Source organism: Scyliorhinus torazame, chromosome 1 (genome assembly GCF_047496885.1).
Source record: "Scyliorhinus torazame isolate Kashiwa2021f chromosome 1, sScyTor2.1, whole genome shotgun sequence".
Taxonomy (NCBI): Eukaryota; Metazoa; Chordata; class Chondrichthyes; order Carcharhiniformes; family Scyliorhinidae; genus Scyliorhinus; species Scyliorhinus torazame.
The window spans coordinates 32,421,994-32,441,439 of NC_092707.1; the positions used below are offsets into that span (position 1 = coordinate 32,421,994).

General features: G+C 50.3%; 1 protein-coding gene across 5 annotated transcripts in view; it reads left to right on the forward strand.

Annotated features, from left to right (window-relative positions):
* Positions 1-19,446, forward strand: part of LOC140395261 (rabphilin-3A-like) — a 545,215-nt gene that overhangs the window by 459,246 nt on the left and 66,523 nt on the right. For 4 of the 5 annotated variants that reach the window (XM_072482954.1, XM_072482865.1, XM_072483035.1 and 1 more), the window contains 3 exons: positions 8,614-8,697; positions 13,161-13,223; positions 13,400-13,612. In XM_072482954.1, coding sequence (XP_072339055.1) covers positions 8,614-8,697; positions 13,161-13,223; positions 13,400-13,612 — 360 coding nt within the window. The remainder of the gene's footprint in view (positions 1-8,613; positions 8,698-13,160; positions 13,224-13,399; positions 13,613-19,446) is intronic. The other variant, XM_072483205.1, reaches the window with a different exon arrangement.

Here is a 19,446-nt window from a genome sequence, read left to right on the forward strand (position 1 = left end):
CAATCCGGGGTGAGGTTCGCAAACAGGGAGGGCGGTTCCCTGAGTGTCGCGAGGCCGCAGATAGTCAGTGGGGGTATAGGGCAGCCAAATTTAAATGTTAAGCTCTGGAGGCTGCATTGGAAGTCCAACCCCAGGAGGGTGGGAGCGCAGAGGTGGGGAAGGACGTACAGCCGGTAATTTTTGAACTCTCTCCCCTGCACCGTTAGGTTTGCGATGCAGAACCCTTTGATTTCAACGGAGTGGGACCCCGCCGCCAGGAAAAAATTTTGGGTGCTTGGCCGAATTACAAGGGAACAGCGTCTTACCGTGTCCGGGTGAATAAAACTCTCCGTGCTCCCCGAGTCGATCAAACACGGCGTCTCGTGGCCGTTCACCAGCACCTTTGTCGTTGTCGTCTGGAGCGTCCGGGGCCGCGACTGGTCGAGGGTCACCGATGCCAAACGTGGTTGGTGTATCAGATCGTTGTCTTCAGGCAGTGTGGAGCCGTCCACGCCGGGTCCTTGCCTGTCAGCCAAGATGGCAGCGTCCATGGATCGCACGCGACCGGGGGTGGACAAAATGGCCGCTCCCATGAGTCGCACGCGGCCGGGGGTGGACAAAATGGCCGCTCCCATGGATTGCACGCGGCCTGTGGGTAGGAAGATGGAGGCGCCCGTCCCCCCCTCGTGGTGTCCGGGGTCCAAAATGGCGGCTCCCGTTGGCCGCCCGTGGGTCGCTGGGGGGGTTGAGCCCGTGGTCCCATTTGTTCCCCGGAGATAGCGGCGACCCCACGGGACTGGCACACCGCTGCGTAGTGCCCCTTTTTACCGCAGCTTTTGCAGGTGGCCGAGCGGGCCTTGCAGCGCTGGCGGGGGTGTTTTGACTGCCCACAAAAGTAGCAGCGGGGGCCCCCCGGGTGGTCTGGGATTCTGGCTGCGCACGCTTGCGGAGGGGTTGGGGTTGCCGGGGGGTCGGTCGCGGCGGGGGTCCACGGAGCCTAAGGGGCTGCAGCGCGGTCGGGGGCATAGGCGCGGGCGTTTTGGGAGGCCACGTCGAGGGAGGCTGCGAGGGCCCGTACCTCTGTGAGTCCGAGAGAGTCTTTCTCTAAAAATCTCTGGCGAATTTGCGACGATGCCAAACCTGCTACGTAAGCGTCTCTGATCAGGAGGTCCGTATGTTCGTTCGCCGTAACCGCTAGGCAGTTGCAGTTTCGTCCCAGGATCGTTAGAGCGTTGAAGAAATCGTCTAGCGATTCCCCGGGGATTTGTCGTCTCGTCGCGAGCTGGTAGCGTGCGTCGACCTGGTTGAGGGGCTTAATGTAGATCTCCTTCAGCAAGTTGATCGCCTCTGGGAATTCTTCCGCGCCCTCGATGAGTGAGTAGATTTCGGGACTCACCCTGGAATGCAGGACCTGCATCTTCTGGTCTTCTGTTGGTCTGCCGGGGGTATCCCTCAAAGCACGCCAGCCAGTGTTGAAACACGGATGTTGCGTTTGCTGCGTGGGGGCTGATTCGCAGGCACTCCGGGGTGATCCGGAGCTCCATATTCCTTTTTAAGTCTGCTCAATAAATTGTAGCACCATCGATCACACACGAGGCGAGACGTAAAGAACTTCAATCGAGGCTTTATTGAGCAGACTTGTTCAGACACGTTCCCCAGCAGCTCAGTCACAGAATGCAGCTGCGGGGATTAAACCCAGGTTCTTATACCCCTCCTATCTGGGTGGAGCCCAGTAGGTGGAGGATCCAATCGGGATCCAGCATCTGTCCTCCAATAGCTCCTCGGCATTCCTGGTGTACCGTATTACCCCTAATACATACCACCACAGGGTGTCACACGAGCACAGAAATAGCTGTGTTTCTGTGGGCTCTGTGCTGTACATTCTCTGATCCTCTAATTTATCGCTCTCATTCAGCCCATATATACCAATCCGGGATTGAGAATCCCAGATTATGTCCCTGAAAGATTTCTGGTTAAACATTGGTGACAAAATGCTGAGAATTCCTTCGAAAATCGTCGACAAAAGAGAGCAGTCAGATGGAACTGGGGTGGAGCCAACTCCTCAACATGGCGACTTGTAACGTGGGCAGCAGGGTAGCACAGTGGTTAACGTTGTGGCTTCACAGCGCCAGAGTCCCAGGTTCGATTCCCCGCTGGGTCACTGTCTGTGCGGAGTCGGCACGTTCTCCCCGTGTCTGTGCGTGTTTCCTCCGGGTGCTCCGGTTTCCTCCCACAAGTCCCGAAAGACGTGCTGTTAGGTAATTTGGACATTCTGAATTCTCCCTCTGTGTACCTGAACAGGTGTCGGAATGTGGCGACTGGGGGCTTTTCAAAGTAACTTCATTGCAGTATTAATGTAAGCCTACTTGTGACAATACAGATTATTTTAAAAATTACTCTTTGGGCGGGCTCTCGATCCGGCATTCTCGAAGGCATAACAGCTGATGACTGCTGATATTATGATGGCCATTGACTTTTTTTTAAATGTATTTTATTACAAACATGGATCAAAACAGGGATCAAACACCCTGGGAAACATGCTTCCCTACAATCAACTATACAGTCTGTACAGATGTTTCCTCTTTTTCACCCCCCTCCCGCGACGAAGAGCCACTCAAACACAGTCACAAACATCTCCCACCTTTCCTCAAACCCCTCTGAAGAGCCCCCTTAACTCATACTTTACGTATGAAGTTAATACGTACTTTACATACGCCACCAAAGGATCCGGGTCCACCTCCTCCTCCACTATCCTGGCTAAAACCGCAAACACTCCTGCCCAGAATCTTTCCACTTTTTCGCAACCCCAAAACATGTGTGCGTGATTCGCTGGCCCCCACCCACACCTCTCACACTCATCTACTACCCCCTGAAAGAACCCACTCATTCTCGCCCGTGTCATACGCACCCTTCTACCACTACTCTCTATCTCCTGTTATCCAGCCAGTTCTTTATCCATCTAGCTAGTACACCCTGAACCCCATACGACTTCACTTTTTCCATCAACCTGCCATGGGAAACTTTATCAAACACCTTACTGAAGTCCATGTATATGACATCTACTGCCCTTCCATCATCAATTAACGTTGTCACTTTCTCGAAGAATTCTATTAGGTTTGTAAGACACGACCCTCCCTGCACAAAACCATGTTGCCTATCACTGATCAGTCTATTTTCTTCCAAATGTGAATAGATCCTATCCCTCAGTATTTTCTCCAACAGTTTGTCTACCACTGACGTCAAGCTCACAGGTCTATAATTCCCTAGATTATCCCTGCTACCCTTCTTAAACAGAGGGACAACATTAGCAATTCTCCAGTCCTCCGGGATCTCACCCGTGCTCAAGGATACTGCAAAGATACCTGTTAAGGCCCCAGCTATTTCTTCCCTCGCTTCCCTCAGTAACCTGGGATAGATCCCATCCGGACCTGGGGACTTGTCCACCTTAATGCCTTTTAGAATACCCAAAACTTCCCCCTTCCTTATGCCGACTTGACCTAGAGTATTTAAACATCCATCCTTAGCCTCAACATCCGTCATGTCTCTCTGTGGGGGTGGAACCTGCTGTGCTAGGTCCCTGAGGGAGACGGTATCCTGGCGGCCGGCGGGGAATGCCACGTAGGCGTACTGGGGGTTTGAGTGGAGCAAGTGTACCCTCTCCACTAACGAGTCCGTCTTGGGAGTCGGACATGTTTACGGAGAAGCGCAGTTCCCGGAGCTGCGAGCCAAGTCGGGAGCGACACCCCGGATGTGGACTTCCTGGGGAAGGCAAAAAGGCGTTCATGTGGTGTATTGTTAGTGGCAGTGCAGAGTAATGAGCGAATGGAATGTAGTGCATCAGGGAGGACCTCTTGCCAGCGGGAGGACGGGAGGTTTTTGGACCGTAGGGCCAACCAGACGGCCCTCCATATTGTCCCATTCTCCCTTTCTATCTGTCCGTTTCCCCGGGGGTTGTAGCTTGTCGTTCTGCTGTAGGCGATGCCCCTGCTGAGCTGGAACTGACGCAGCTCATCGTTCATGAATGAGGATCCCCTGTCACTGTGGATGTAGGCGGGGAAACCGAACAGAGTGAAGATCAAATTTAGGGCTTTAATGATGGTGGCAGACGTCATGTCGGGGCATGGGATGGCGAAGGGGAACCGGGAGTATTCGTCGATCACACTGAGGAAATATGTATGACGATCGGTGGAGGGGAGGGAGCCTTTGAAGTCCGCGCTGAGGCGTTCAAAGGGCGGGAGGCCTTCACCAGGCGTGCGCGGTCCGGTCGGTAGAAGTGCAGCTTACACTCCGCACAGACTTGGCAGTCCCTGGTGATTGTCCTTACTTCCTCGACGGAGTAGGGCAAATTTCATGCCTTAATGAAGTGGTACAATCGTGTGACTCCTGGGTGACAAAGGCTGTTGTGCAGGGTCCAGAGTCGGTCTACCTGTGCGCTGGCACATGTACCTCAGGATAGGGCATCTGGAGGTTCGTTGAGTTTGCCAGGGCGATACATAATCTCGTAAGTGGAGAGCTCGATTCTCCACCGCAAGATTTTATCATTTTTGATCTTGCCCCGCTGTGTGTTGTTGAACATAAAGGCTACCGACCGTTGGTCAGTGAGGAGAGTGAATCTCCTGCCAGCCAGGTAATGCCTCCAATGCCACACAGCTTCAACGATAGCTTGGTCCACTTTTTCGACGGAGGAGTGCCGAATTTCGGAGGCATGAAGGGTGCGGGAAAAGAATGCCACGGGCCTGCCTGCCTGATTGAGGGTGGCGGCAAGGGCGACGTCTGATGCGTCGCTTCCTACTTGGAAGGGCAGTGTTTCCTCAACAGCGTGCATTGTGGCCTTGGCAATATCAGCTCTGATCCGGGCGAAGGTCTGTTGCGCCTCGGCTGTCAGGGGAAACTGGGTGGACTGTATGAGTGGGCGGGCCTTGTCCGCATAGTTTGGGACCCACTGAGCGTAATATGAAAAGAACCCCAGGCATCGTTTGAGGGCCTTGGGGGAAGGAGAGCTCCATGAGGAGGCGCATGCGGTCGGGATCGGGCCCCAGAACTCCGTTCTGGACCACAGAGCCAAGGATGGCTAAGCGGTTCGTGCTGAACACGCACTTCTCCTTGTTGTAAGTGAGGTTTAGGAGAGTAGCGGTGTGGAGAAATTTAGCGAGCTTGGCGTCGTGATCCTGCTGATCATGGCCGCAGATGGTGACATTGTCTAGGTACGGAAACGTGGCCCGCAAACCGTAACGGTCGACCATTTGGTCCATCTCCCTTTGGAAGACCTAGATCACCTTAGTGGCGCCGAAGGGGACCCTAAGGAAATGGTATAGGAGGCCGTCTGCCTCGAAGGCGGTGTATGGACGGTCTGATTTACGGATGGGGAGCTGGTGGTAGGCGGATTTCAGGTCTACCGTTGAGAAGACCCGATACTGTGCAATCTGATTGACCATATCAGATATGCGTGGGAGGGGGTACGTGTCGAGCTGCGTGTACCGGTTGATGGTCTGGCTGTAGTTCACGACCATTCGGTGTTTCTCCCCAGTTTTAACTACTACCACTTGAGCTCTCCAGGGGCTGTTGCTGGCCTCGATGAAGCCTTCCCGAAGCAGCTGCTGGACTTCGGACATGATGAAGGTCTTGTCCTGTGTACTGCACCGTCTGCTCCTGGTGGCGATGGGTTTGCAATCTGGAGTTAGATTGGCAAAGAGGGAAGGTGGATCGATCTTTAGGGTCGCGAGGCTGCACACTGTAAGGGGTGGTAAGGGTCCGCCAAATTTCAGGGTTAGGCTCTGGAGGTTACACTGGAAATCCAGGCTGAGGATTAGTGCAGCGCAGAGGTTAGGGAGAACGCAGAGGCGGAAGCCGTGGAATTCTATGCCCTGGGGCGTGAGCGTGACCTTACAGTACAACCGGATTGCTACGCAATGGGATACGGAGGCCAGGGAGATTTTTTGATTGGCGGGGTGTATCGTGAAGGAGCAGGGCCTTACCATATCCGGGTGTATGAAGCTTTCAGTGCTCCCAAAGTCTAGCAGGCAAGAGGTTACATAGCCGTCGACTTTCACGCTGGTGGATGGTTGGTCAGGTTATGCGGGCGAGACTGGTCGAGTGACATGGAGGCGAGCCTTGGTTGGTCGTCGGGTAATGGGGCGGCCGTTGAGTTCAGGTCCTCGAACGCTGGTGGTGCCCATGTGCTGAGGGGTAGACAAGATGGCGGCGCACGAAGATCTTGCGGGTTACAAAATGGCGGCGCCCATGGAACGCATGTTGTGGGAGTGGGACAAGATGGCGGTGCCCATGAAACGCACGTGTTGCGCAGAGGGGAAGATGGCGGCGCCCACTGGTCACATGTGGTCTGGGGGAGGAGGAAATGGCGGCGCCCATTGACTGTGACTGGGGGGTGGGGGCGATCGCGGCTACTGAGCGGGCCTGGCACACCGCGGCGAAGTGGCCCTTCTTCCCGCAGGCTTAGGAAGCGTAGGTGGGGTGGGGCGCGCGCTTGGGGGCGTAGGACTGGACGTTGCACACGGCGACCGTCATGGGGAGCGATAGCATTTTAGTCTCTGCGACGTCGTGCGTGGCCCCTTTGAGGAGCCGCTGGCGTATGATATCTGACCCAATTCCAGTCACAAAGGCGTCCCGCATAAGGAGGTCTGAGTGTTCCTTGGCTGTAATGTCCTGGCAGTCACAGTGCCGGACTAGTGGGATTAGGGCCCTCCAGAAGTCTTCAGTGGACTCAGCAGGTAGTTGAGAGCGAGTGGCGAGCGCGTGCCTGGCGAAGAGCGTGTTTGTCTTCTGCTCGTAGTTGTCCTTGAGTCGAGTTATGGCTTTGGCGTAGTTCGGCGCATCCTGGATTAGTGGGAAGACTTTGGAGCTCAGTCTGGAATATAAGATCTGAATCTTCTGAGCCTCGGAACAGGGGTTGGTGCCGCGTTGATATACGCTTCGAAGCAAGCTAGCCAGTGCTGGAAGTCCTTTCTGCCGTCGCTTGAGTGCAGATCCAGCTGCAGACGATCCGGTTTAACACGGAGGTCCATCCTTCGAAACTGATAGCAATAATTTGAGGCACGATCAATTTGACTAAAGACGAAAGTTGAATCCAAACTGAGGCTTTATTGCTATCAGATGTGTGGCCTCCCACAGCAGCTGGTGAAATGGCTGCGAGCTGGAGGACACGCATATTTATATCCCGCCTCCTGGGCGGAGCCAGCAGGCAGGGGCCCAGGTGAACCTGTAGTGCAGGTTCTACCATACATCCTCTAATATCTGATATGAACAGACTCTGGGGCCTGTGGGACTAGAATTGACCACGCACCAGCCCAGGGTGTCGTAACAAAAGTTTTCCCCGATTCCCATTGACTCCAGTTTTACTCGAGCTCCTTGATGCCATATTCAATCAAATGCTGCCTTGATGTCACTCACCTCATCATAGATTATCATAGAATTTACAGTGCAGAAGGAGGCCATTCGGCCAATCGAGTCTGCACCGGCTCTTGGTAAGAGCACCCTACCCAAAGTCAACACCTCCACCCTATCCCCATAACCCAGTAACTCCACCCAACACTAAGGGCAATTTTGGACACTAAGAGCAATTTATCATGGCCAATCCACCTAACCTACACTTCTTTGGACTGTGGGAGGAAACCGGAGCACCCGGAGGAAACCCACGCACACACGGGGAGGATGTGCAGACTCCGCACAGACAGTGACCCAAGCCGGAATCGAACCTGGGACCCTGGAGCTGTGAAGCAATTGTGCTATCCACAATGCTACCGTGCTGCCCCGTGGAATGTATCCTAATAGAATTCCTGACCTGTATCCTCCAATCTAAATTGGATGCCTTCCGAAAAGTATAGGACTCCTATCTCAAATATATATGTTTTGTAAGGTCTGACTTACTCCTGCAAGGTTTTTTATAAGCTATGTAACTTTGTCTTTAGCAAACTGTATGCTAAGGTGTGCATCATTTTGCCATGTTTTCATGGCGTTATCCCCCCCCCCCATCCTCTCGCTTGCCTTTTCAATGTTTATTTTTGTATAAATGGAAGCGCCGGGCGTAATGATTACGAACTTCATTGGTGTCCTCCTGTTTTCTGAATGCATACAGGGTGAAATATGCATGCTATACTGTACCAGTTTTGAGGGTTTGTTGCATTAATTGTAAAAATGGAAAAACTCGAATAAAAAGAAACCTTTAGTTCTCCTGGCAATCGATCAACAGATTTTCTTAAGTCAACACACACACAAAGCAAATTAACCAGTTATTCATCTAATTACTGCTTATGCAATTTTGCTCATCCAAAGTATGTCTCTAATATAACAACAGATATAGCATGTCACAGTCATTCATTGAGTGAAACATTTTCAGAGGACTTCAGTGCTACATAAATGTCAGAAATTGTATTTTAATACAGGTTCTGAGCATTGAAATAAACGATAGTATTAAGTTCATGTTTAAAGAGATTTTTTCATATAATGTGTTAGTTGCTGAACTTTGGCACGTGGATGCTTAACATGTACATTATTTTATTTTTGTCTGGATTATGACAACTGCTGTTGACTTTTGTCTTTAAAAGTGTTTTTTCTGTCCATTACTGCGAAGTAAAGTCTCCTTGCTGACATTTGTTCTCACCTGCTCATCGTTCTCAGGTGGACGACGTCACATCTCGGCTCAGGGTTCACGACCACCTTCCTCTCCTCACCAAACTAACCCTGCGCAGCCACCTCAAGCAAGTAAGTACCTCCAGGGATCGAGAGCGGCCAAAACCAAAAAGGTCTGAAAATTAATGGTTGAAGATTTTTTAAAAAGGACAGAAAATCGCTGGTGACGAGGAATGATGTAATTTTTTTACAGCACTTTATTTCTCTGCTGCATACAGCTGGTTCTCGGCCACTTCAAATAGGTTGACATTTTAGAATTCAAGTGGGTAGAAACATTCATTTTCACTTTGTTTAGCCTCTATTACCAGCAAGACTGGACCTATTCATTTGCATCAAATCAGCACTGTGACCTCAGCATTTCCATATTAATGCAGTTAGTGTCTGTGAAGTCTGTACATGCAAACTATTTGCAATGTGACCACATTTTCACCCAGTACCGCCTTCCTTATTAGAGAAAGGCAACAATTTTGGTCCTTGCCAGCGATGCTCTCATCCTGTGAACAAATATATTTTTAAAACTCTTGGAAAAATAACATGACCCGCGAAAGTCAATCAACAGTAAAGTTGCATAGTGTTAGGAAACTGGACCAGATCCCAATATTTGTTAGGATACCAGACAAGAACCTGAAACAATTTTTTTTGAATTTGTAAAACTGAGGAAAGCAGTGATGACTCTGACCAATAGCTATCTTTTATGTAAAAACAACTTTAATTTAAACACAGAATTAACAACACTAATATCAAATAAATAGCTTTACACACCCAATATGGAGTCAACCAGCTGCTGCCTAGCCGCCCTCTCCTTCCTGTCCCTGAGGGCCCGTTTTACAACTTCTTAATTGCAGCTTTAAGCAGACACACAGTTTGGATACCTTAACCTAGGTTCTTTAATAATATTGATGCCACAAATGTATACCTTAACCCAGGCTTTTAAAAACCTTATCAAATACCATTTTCTTACATTCATCACAATACTAACATTCAGTATATTCCTTTTATTCATTTATGGGATGAGGGTGTCGCCGGTTAGGGCAACATTTATTGCCCGTCCCTAGATGCCCTTCAGAATGTGGTGGTGAGTTGCCTTCTTGAACCATTGCAGTCCCTGAGGTATAGGTGCATGCTGCTCGAAAGAAAGTTCCAGAATTTTGACCAGCGACAGTGAAGGATGGCGATATATGTACAGATCCCATAGAAGTCCCTAAATACCTTGTTTATTCTCACCGCACTCCGCACCGTATTCCCCCCTCTATCCCTAACTCCACCAATCTCCCTTGCTGCCTCCCTCTTACGAAGCTGATGTGCCAGCATCCGACTCGCCTTCTCCACATACTCATAAACCGCCCCTTGCGCTTTCCTCCACTGTGCCTTTGCTTTCCCCGTGGTCATCAGGTCGAATTCCGTCTGGAGGTTCCGTCGCTCCCTAAGTAGCCGCTCCTCGGGGGCCTCTGCATACCTCCCGTCCACCCTTAAAATCTCCCCCACCAACCTCTCCCTGTGGGCCCTAATGGAGATTAGCTCTCCCCTGACCACCGCCTTCAACACATCCCAGACTACCCCCACCTGCACCTCCCCGTTGTCATTGGCCTCCAAGTATCTTTCAATGCACCCCCGCACCCACCCGCACACACCCTCATCCGCCAACAGTCCCACATCAAGGCGCCACAGCGGGCGCTGGTCCCTCTCCTCCCCCAACTCCAGCTCCACCCAATGCGGGGCGTGGTCCAAGATGGCTATGGCCGAGTATTCCGTTCCCTCCACTTTCGGGATTAGCGCCCTACTCAAAATGAAAAAATCTATCCGGGAGTAGGCTCTATGGACGTGGGAAAAGAAGGAAAATTCCCTGGCCTGCGGCCTGGCAAACCTCCATGGATCCACTCCCCCCATTTGGTCCATAAACCCCCTGAGCACTTTGGCCGCAGCCGGCCTCTTACCCGTCCTGGACCGAGAACAGTCCAGTGCTGGGTCCAGCACCGTGTTAAAGTACCCCCCCCATTATCAAGCTTCCTACCTCCAAATCCGGAATCCGACCCAACATGCGTTTTATAAATCCGGCATCATCCCAGTTCGGGGCGTATACGTTTACCAGTACCACCCGCACCCCCTGCAACCTACCTCTCACCATCACATATCGACCTCCATTATCCACTACAATATTCAGTGCCTCAAACGACACCCGCTTCCCCACCAGTATTGCAACCCCTCTGTTCTTCGCATCCAGCCCTGAATGAAAGACCTACCCTACCCATCCCTTTCTCAGCCTAATCTGGTCCGCCACCTTCAGATGTGTCTCCTGGAGCATGGCCACGTCCGCCTTCAGTCCCTTTAAGTGCGTGAACACCCGGACCCTCTTGACCAGCCCGTTCAGGCCCCTCACATTCCAAGTTATCAGCCGGATTGGGGAGCTACTCGCCCCCCCCCCCCCCCTTGTCGGCTAGCCATCTCCTTTTCTCGTCCAGCCACGTTTCCGCGCCTCCCGCACCCTCCAGTCCCCCAGGCGGCGGACCCCCGCCCCGACTACCTCTCCTACTTCCAGCTCCCCTTTGGCCAATGCACCAGCAACCCAGTTCCTCCCGCCAGATCCTCATCTAGCCATTTTGCTCCCCCCAGGACAGTCCCGTAAATCAGCTGACTCCTGCTGACCCCAGCGTCTCCCGCCATTCCATCGACCCCCCAGTGTGAGAATCCCCCCACCACTTGGCAGTCAGCGTGCGCTCCTCTCCAGCACTGCCCCCATCTTTCCCTAGCGCGGGAAAAAGTCCGCGTTTTCCGTCTGAGCTGGCTCTGGCGCATCTCCTTTTTGCGGCCTTAACCCAACTCCCCATCCCCGCGCCTCCACTCCCCCTCTTCTTCCGTGGGGCCCTGCCCCTCCAGCACCGACGCCCACACTCTCCCACAGCCCCCACATCACATCCATTCACCCATCCCCACCCAGGACCGAAACAAAAGAACATTCCCCAAACGCAGTAAACACAGTAAACGTCCCCCCACGACCAACCCTCAGTTTGAGTCCAACTTTTCAGTCTGTATAAAGTTCCATGCCTCATCAGGTGTTTCAAAATAGTGGTGCCGATCTTGGAACATGTCCCACAATCACTCTGGCTGCAGCATCCCGAACTTCACCCCCTTCCGATGAAGAACCGCCTTAGCCCGGTTGAAACCAGCTCTCTTCTTAGCCACCTCCGCACTCCAGTCCTGGTAAATACGGATCTCCGTGTTCTCCCACCTACTGCTCCACTCTTTTTTGGCCCATCTCAGGACAGACTCTCTGTCTATAAGGCGGTGGAACCGCACCACTACAGCCCTTGGCGGCTCGTTGGCTTTGGGTCTCCTTGCCAGGACCCGATGAGCCCCATCCAGCTCCAAGGGCCTCGGGAAAGCTCCCGCGCCCATCAGCGAATTGAGCATCGTTCTCATATATGCCCTGGCATCGGGCCCCTCCACTCCTTCAGGGAGACCCAGAATCCGAAGATTCTTCCTCCTCGACCTATTCTCCAGGTCCTCAAATTTTTCCTACCACCTCTTTCGCCTCCACCTTCACCGCCAGGCCCAAGATCTCGTCCTCGTTCTCCGAGACTTTTTTCCGCACCTCCTGGATCGCCGCCCCTTGGGCCTTCTGGGTCTCCACAAGCTTCTCAATTGCCGCCTTCATTGGCTGCAGCATTTCTGTCTTCAGCTCCGCAAAGCAGCGTTTAAGGAATTCCTGCTGCTCCTGCGACCACACTGCTTGGTCTCCACCCGCCGCCATCTTGCTTTTCCCCCCTCGCACCTTCCGCTGCACCAGGATCACTTTTTTAACCGCTTCACTCCTGGTCCAATCCATATAATGTCGGGAGAACCTTGCTGTCACCTTCCCACACTGGGAGCCATCGAACAACTGCCGTTGGGGCCCCTCTGAAGAGCCCAAAAGTCCGTTCCCGGCGGGAGCTGCCGAACGTGAGACCTACCGAGGCATAGCCGCAACCGGAATACTAAAACTATTCTTAAGATACCTTGCTGTCTATTCCAGTATGACATTTCATTAAAGAATCCATGATTTCAAAGCACCTTGCATACTGCACCAAAGTGTCTTGCCACCCTGCCCTGAAATCCAGTGTTTAATGCTGTTGAGTAACCTGCAGAAATCTAAACTTGAAGTATGGTTTTCCATGAGCAAGGGCCCACGACTCACTCTCACGCAGTCTCATAGCTTCTCCCCCCTCCGCTTGACAAACCCCCATATTGTATCCTGGATGCACACATGACACCCACAGTCACTGTCAACATCACAGTTGCCAGACAGCAAGGAAGATTTAATTTGAATTTCCATCACTGGTAATAGAAGAATTTCAAATGCAATAATGGCAAGTAATTTACTTTTGTACAGAATGAACGTTCCAGCAGAAATCGCTCTCCTAAGAATATCCTTCACCATTATAATTAATTAGTGCTCCTTCATGAAACTCCATTCTGGTTCTTTTTCTCCAGTCATTGTGAGAGAGCTTCAACTCTTCAAGCTAATTGGACTGACATATTTCTGGTCTTCCTGTTCACAGGTGCCCCTGGAACCCATAGACCAGGTCAGGGAATCACTCCCAGATATCCAGAACAAATGTCAAGTAAGAATGGTTATGAACAGCTCCATTCTCAGTGTCTCATTTCTCATTTCAGTCCTTCCTGCTTCTGGATCCCTAGTTTCACCTTGGAACATTCTGTCATCCAGCAGTTGCTAAACCTTAAAGTGAAGAAGAAATTATTTTGCTCTGCTTTATTTTGTTTGTTTTCTCTCTGACAGTGGGAGGTCCTCCCTCCTTGTCGCATTCAGGGACCAATCAGCCCACCCCACCACCTGATACAAGTTACACCATGGTGAAGGAGGAGAGAGCTGTCCGCCAGAATCCACAGTATACAGCACAAAGTGCAGCCTCAACACTGCCTCCTACCACACGCCAACAGGCGCAACAGCAGGAGGATGAGGAAGGGGATCTTTATGACTCGGATGAAGCCAGTGAGTGATATTTTGGTTCGCGGGTACAAGTAGATTCATTACAAATGAACAGCAAGAATAATCTGTGATAAGTACTGCCAATCGTGATTAAAAGATTCCAGCATTTCACTGTTGGGGTGAAACTAAAAGCAAAATATATTGGAGAGGCACAGAAGACACATCACTTGGAAGTGCGAGATTAACTCGCACCAAGTCTCACTCGCCTGTCGCCCTTGTGCTTGTTGACCTAGCAACACCTCGATTCTAGAATTCTCACCATTGTCTTCAAATTATTTCATAGCCTTGTTCCCCACGGAGTCTGAGACCCCCCCCCCCCCCCCCCCCCATCCAGCCCTACAAACCGTCCAAGATCTCTGCAGTCCTCCAATTCTGGCCTCTCGTTCATTACAGTTTTCTATCGCTGTATGAATGAGGTGCCTGCAGCTGCCTCGGCCCAGAGCTCTGGCATTCCCTCCCCAAACCTCTCCACTTATTTATTTCTCCAACCTACTTTTAAATCACACTTTTAAAAACCACTCTCTTTGCCCAAGCTTGTGGTAGGTAAACTGTCCTAAAACATGGAATTTTATCTAATTAACACTCCCGTGAAGCCCATGGAATGCCTATTATCTCCGGGTATGCGTTCTCCAAGGCGGCCTTCAGGTCGCGCAACAACGCAGAATCGCCGAGCAGAAGCTTATAGCCAAGTTCCACACACATGAGTGTGGCCTCAACCGGGACCTGGGATTCATGTTGCATTACATTCATCCCCCACCATCTGGCCTGCGAAATCCTACCAACTGTCCTGGCTTGACACAATTCACACCTCTTTAACCTGGGGTTACCCCATCTCTGGATCTGTAAAGATTTAATCACTTGCTAATGCTCGCAATCCAAGCATTGTCTGGCATCTTTGAATCTGTCTATATATATGTTTCTGGAGCATACCTCTTCATTCACCTGAGGAAGGAGCAGCGCTCCGAAAGCTAGTGACATCGAAACAAACCTGTTGGACTTTAACCTGGTGTTGTAAGACTTCTTACTGTGCTCACCCCAGTCCAACGCCGGCATCTCCATATTATGTAAAAGTCATTGTGCATGTTGCATTGCAAGGTTTCGGGTGTCACCCTTTAAGAAGAGCCCTCATCAATTCTGCTTTGATAAAACCACTGGAATTTCTGTAGTAGAACAGGAAGTAAAATACAAAAGCAGTTAACAAATTATTTAGTTGTGAAATTATATGAATGTTCTCACAGCTATAACAGGAAATTAGTTATTGTTACTTTGATTGTATAAACACACCCTTTTAATTCCAAATAACTGTTAGAGAGGCCATAATTTCCTCTTGAGGCTGACAGTGGTAGAACAGAGGTGATTATTCTGGTGGTTTGAGGACTAGGTGTTACACTAAATATGAACAAATCCAAATGTTACTTATTTTGCCTCAGTAAATGACGAAATTGAAGGCTTTAAATTTAGCCAAAATGTACCATGAGCTGGATTCTCCCAAAATGAGATTATGTCCCCAAGGCGGCATAAAAGCGGTGGAGTTTTACTCCTGAAATTCCCATACAAAGGTTGGACTAATTCGATGCCCTGCAGGGGGCTAGCAGGGACCCGGAGTAAATCTTGCAACTTTAGCTGCAGATACGGGCCCCCACACTTCCTGCTCAGAGTCTGCGTATGCGCACGGCGGGGGCCCCTAGCAGCCGCGCTGAGCTCCATGGCGGGCACGGACCGCGGAGCCACACCAAGAAATGAGACCCCCCCCCGACTGGCGGCACGCCTGAGCATCTAACCCCGCAGATCTTATCCCCAGCTGCCTATAAGGCCACCTCCGGCCTCCGATCCCCCCGCCTCCGACCAGGGCGGCCGGGGACTGAGTGCGCAGCCGCCACGCCAGCATCCCGACCGGCATTAGGGGTTAGTTCCACGCCGTCGGGAACTCGGCCGGTCGGGAACAGAGGATTGCTGGGCGGGCCTCTGGCAATGGCCCCCCGGTGATGCGGCGTACTCCGCGGTTGATTTGTTATGTTCTAGGTGTAACATAAGCGGCTTCCTTGTGGTGCACTTGACAAAGGAAGGTTCAGACGTGGAGATAACTTCAACACGTTTATTAAACTATTTACACTTCTATTACTCGGGTTCAACACTATTGCTAATCCTACTATAGCTACCCAGACTGACTAACCAGTTGCTGCAATCCACGTGGTGGGAGTGATATTGAATCAACCCTGTGTCTCTACTCACTGACTGTCTCCACTGGAAAGAGGCAGATTATGTGTGTGGTGTCCTTTATATATGGGTTGGTGTAATGCCCTCCTGTGGTCGTGTCACCTCTGTGTGTAAGACCATAAGACATAGGAGCGGAAGTAAGGCCATTCGGCCCATCGAGTCCACTCCACCATTCAATCATGGCTGATTTCAACTCCATTTACTCGCTCTCTCTCCATAGCCCTTAATTCCTCGAGAAATCAAGAATTTATCAACTTCTGTCTTAAAGACACTCAACGTCCCGGCCTCCACCGCCCTCTGTGGAAATGAATTCCACAGACCCACCACTCTCTGGCTGAAGAAATTTCTCCTCATCTCTGTTCTAAAGTGACTCCCTTTTATTATAAGGCTGCACCCCCGGGTCCTAGTCTTCCCTGCTAATGGAAACAACTTCCCTATGTCCACCCTATCTAAGTCATTCATTATCTTGTAAGTTTCTATTAGATCTCCCCTCAACCTCCTGAACTCCAATGAATATAATCCCAGGATCCTCAGACGTTCATCGTATGTTAGGCCTACCGTTCCTGGGATCATCCGTGTGAATCTCCGCTGGACCCGCTCCAGTGCCAGTATGTCCTTCCTGAGGTGTGGGGCCCAAAGTTGCTCACAGTATTCTAAATGGGGCCTAACTACTGCTTTATAAAGCTTCAGAAGTACATCCCTGCTTTTATATTCCAAGCCTCTTGAGATAAATGACAACATTGCATTTGCTTTCTTAATTACGGACTCAACCTGCATGTTTACCTTTAGCGAATCCTGGACTAGGACTCCCAAGTCCCTTTGCACTTCAGCATTATGAATTTTGTCACCGTTTAGAAAATAGTCCATGCCTCTATTCTTTTTTCCAAAGTGCAAGACCTCGCACTTGCCCACGTTGAATTTCATCAGCCACTTCTTGGACCACTCTCCTAAACTGTCTAAATCTTTCTGCAGCCTCCCCACCTCCTCCATACTACCTGCCCCTCCACCTATCTGTGTATCATCGTCAAACTTAGCCAGAATGCCCCAGTCCCGTCATCTAGATCGTTAATATATAAGAGAACAGCTGTGGTCCCAACACTGAACCCTGTGGGACACCACTCGTCACCGGTTGCCATTCCGAAAAAGAACCTTTTATCCCAACTCTCTGCCTTCTGCCTGACAGCCAGTCGTCAATCCATGTTAGTACCTTGCCTCGAATACCATGGGCCCTTATTTTACTCAGCAGTCTCCCGTGAGGCACCTTATCAAAGGCCTTTTGGAAGTCAAGATGGATAACATCCATTGGCTCTCCTTGGTCTAACCTATTTGTTATCTCTTCAAAGGACTCTAACAGGTTTGTCAGGCACGACCTCCCCTTACTAAATTCATGCTGATTTGTCCTAATCCGACTCTGCACTTCCAAGAATTTAGAAATCTCATCCTTAACAATGGATTCTAGAATCTTGCCAACAACCGAGGTTAGGCTAATTGGCCTATAATTTTCCATCTTTTTCCTTGTTCCCTTCTTGAACAGGGGGGGTTACAACAGCGATTTTCCAATCCTCTGGGACTTTCCCTGACTCCAGTGACTTTTGAAAGATCATAACTACGCCTCCACTATTTCTTCAGCTATCTCCTTTAGAACTCTAGGATGTAGCCATTTTTAGACCTCTTAGTTTCTCTAGCACTTTCTCCTTTGTGATGGCTACTATATTCAACTCTGCCCCCTGACTCTCTTGAATTGTTGGGATATTACTCATGTCTTCTACTGTGAAGACTAACGCAAAGTACTTATTTAGTTCCTCAGCTATTTCCTTGTCTCCCATCACTAGATTATCAGCGTCATTTTGGAACGGCCCAATGTCTACTTTTGCCTCCCGTTTGTTTTTAATGTATTTAAAGAAACTTTTACTATCATTCCTAATGTTACTGGCTAGCCTACCTTCATATTTGATCCTCTCTTTCCTTATTTCTCTCTTTGTTATCCTCTGTTTGTTTTTGTAGCCTTCCCAATCTTCTGACTTCCCACTACTCTTTGCCACATTACAGGCTTTCTCTTTTGCTTTGATGCATTCCCTAACTTCCTTTGTCAGCTATGGCTGCCTAATCTGCCCTCTGATAACCTTTCTTTTCTTTGGGATGAACCTCTGTACTGTGTCCTCAATTACTCCCAGAAACTCCTGCCATTGCAGTTCTACTGTCTTTCCCACTAGGCTCTGCTCCCAGTCGATTTTCGTCAGTTCCTCCCTCATGCCCCTGTAGTTACCTTTATTTAACTGTAACACCTTTCCATCTGATTCTACCTTCTTTCAAATTGCAGATTGAATTCTACCATATTATCATCACTGCCTCCTAAGTGTTCCCTTACTTTAAGATCTTTAATCAAGTCTGGCTCATTACATAACACTAAGTCCAGAATGGCCTGTTCTCTCGTGGGCTCCATCACAAGCTGTTCCAAAAAGCCCTCCTGTAAACATTCAATGAATTCCCTTTCCTTGGGTCCACTGGCAGCATTATTTACCCAGTCCACCTGCACATCACCACAGCGGTCACGCCGATTTTCGGGTCCTGGAGAATTGCCAGACCGGTGTATCGTGAATGTCCATTGGTCGTGTCCTATCTAACTGATCTATTGGTTGAGTGTGTGTGTGTGATGTTTCTGGTGCTCCCTCTAGTGTCTAGCTAGCCTACATGCATTTACATTGATGCACATCACCACAGCGGTCACGCCGATTTTCGGGTCCCGGAGAATCGCCGGACTGGTGCCGGGCACGATTACGCCGTGAAAGTGTATTCTCCGCCCCGTGCCGGCCTAGATTTCGGCACAGGACTGCGGAGAATCCAACCCCATATATTTTATGCAAATATTCTAAATGTTCTGAGGCAGCACATCAACCTTCTGCAGGCAAACTGTGGTTGAAACAGCACGCTGCACCATTACTGGCAGACGTGACCAAGCCAGATTCCATGGATTTCTCAACAATCCAGCCAGGTGTCAGTAACACTGAGAGTCAATCTGATTGATAGTCTTTCTCTCATGAGGGATTAAAGTCTTCATCTTCGAATGCCGAGCCTTGGAATTCTCTCCAAAGGTTGCTCCAACTCAGATCACACCAATGATGGATCATCTCACAGGGTTTCAGTCTTGTCTCCTGAGATCCATAACCTGGATTCCCAAGTATACACTCAAGCACCAAATCACAAGCATAACTTCAGCTCTTCAGCCACACCAAACAAAATGCTACTGCCCCAGAGGGTTGCCAGAGCCCCAATGACCTGCCGTAAAAATCACCAATGTTCTACTGCTTTAGACCTTCATTGCCTGAGCCCTCATCACTTGTCTGCCAATTGCAACCCTTTTTCTGTTGGGAGCGTCTTAGTTCCTCTGTCTCACTAACGTAACTACGACCTCTTCCTGTCTCCTGTCTGGAACTATTCTCCGATCTGGTGCCCTGCTTCTGGTTAAAATGACACATTTTTTCATAGTTTTTTCTTTTAGCACAGGCGCGCTGGGCCTGTCCTCGGCCTGAAGACCTTGACATGCTGTTGCAGGGCCACGCATGCACAGACGCTCCCAAGGACTGTGGCGACTTAGGGTTCCCAGGCCCCCATATTCCGAG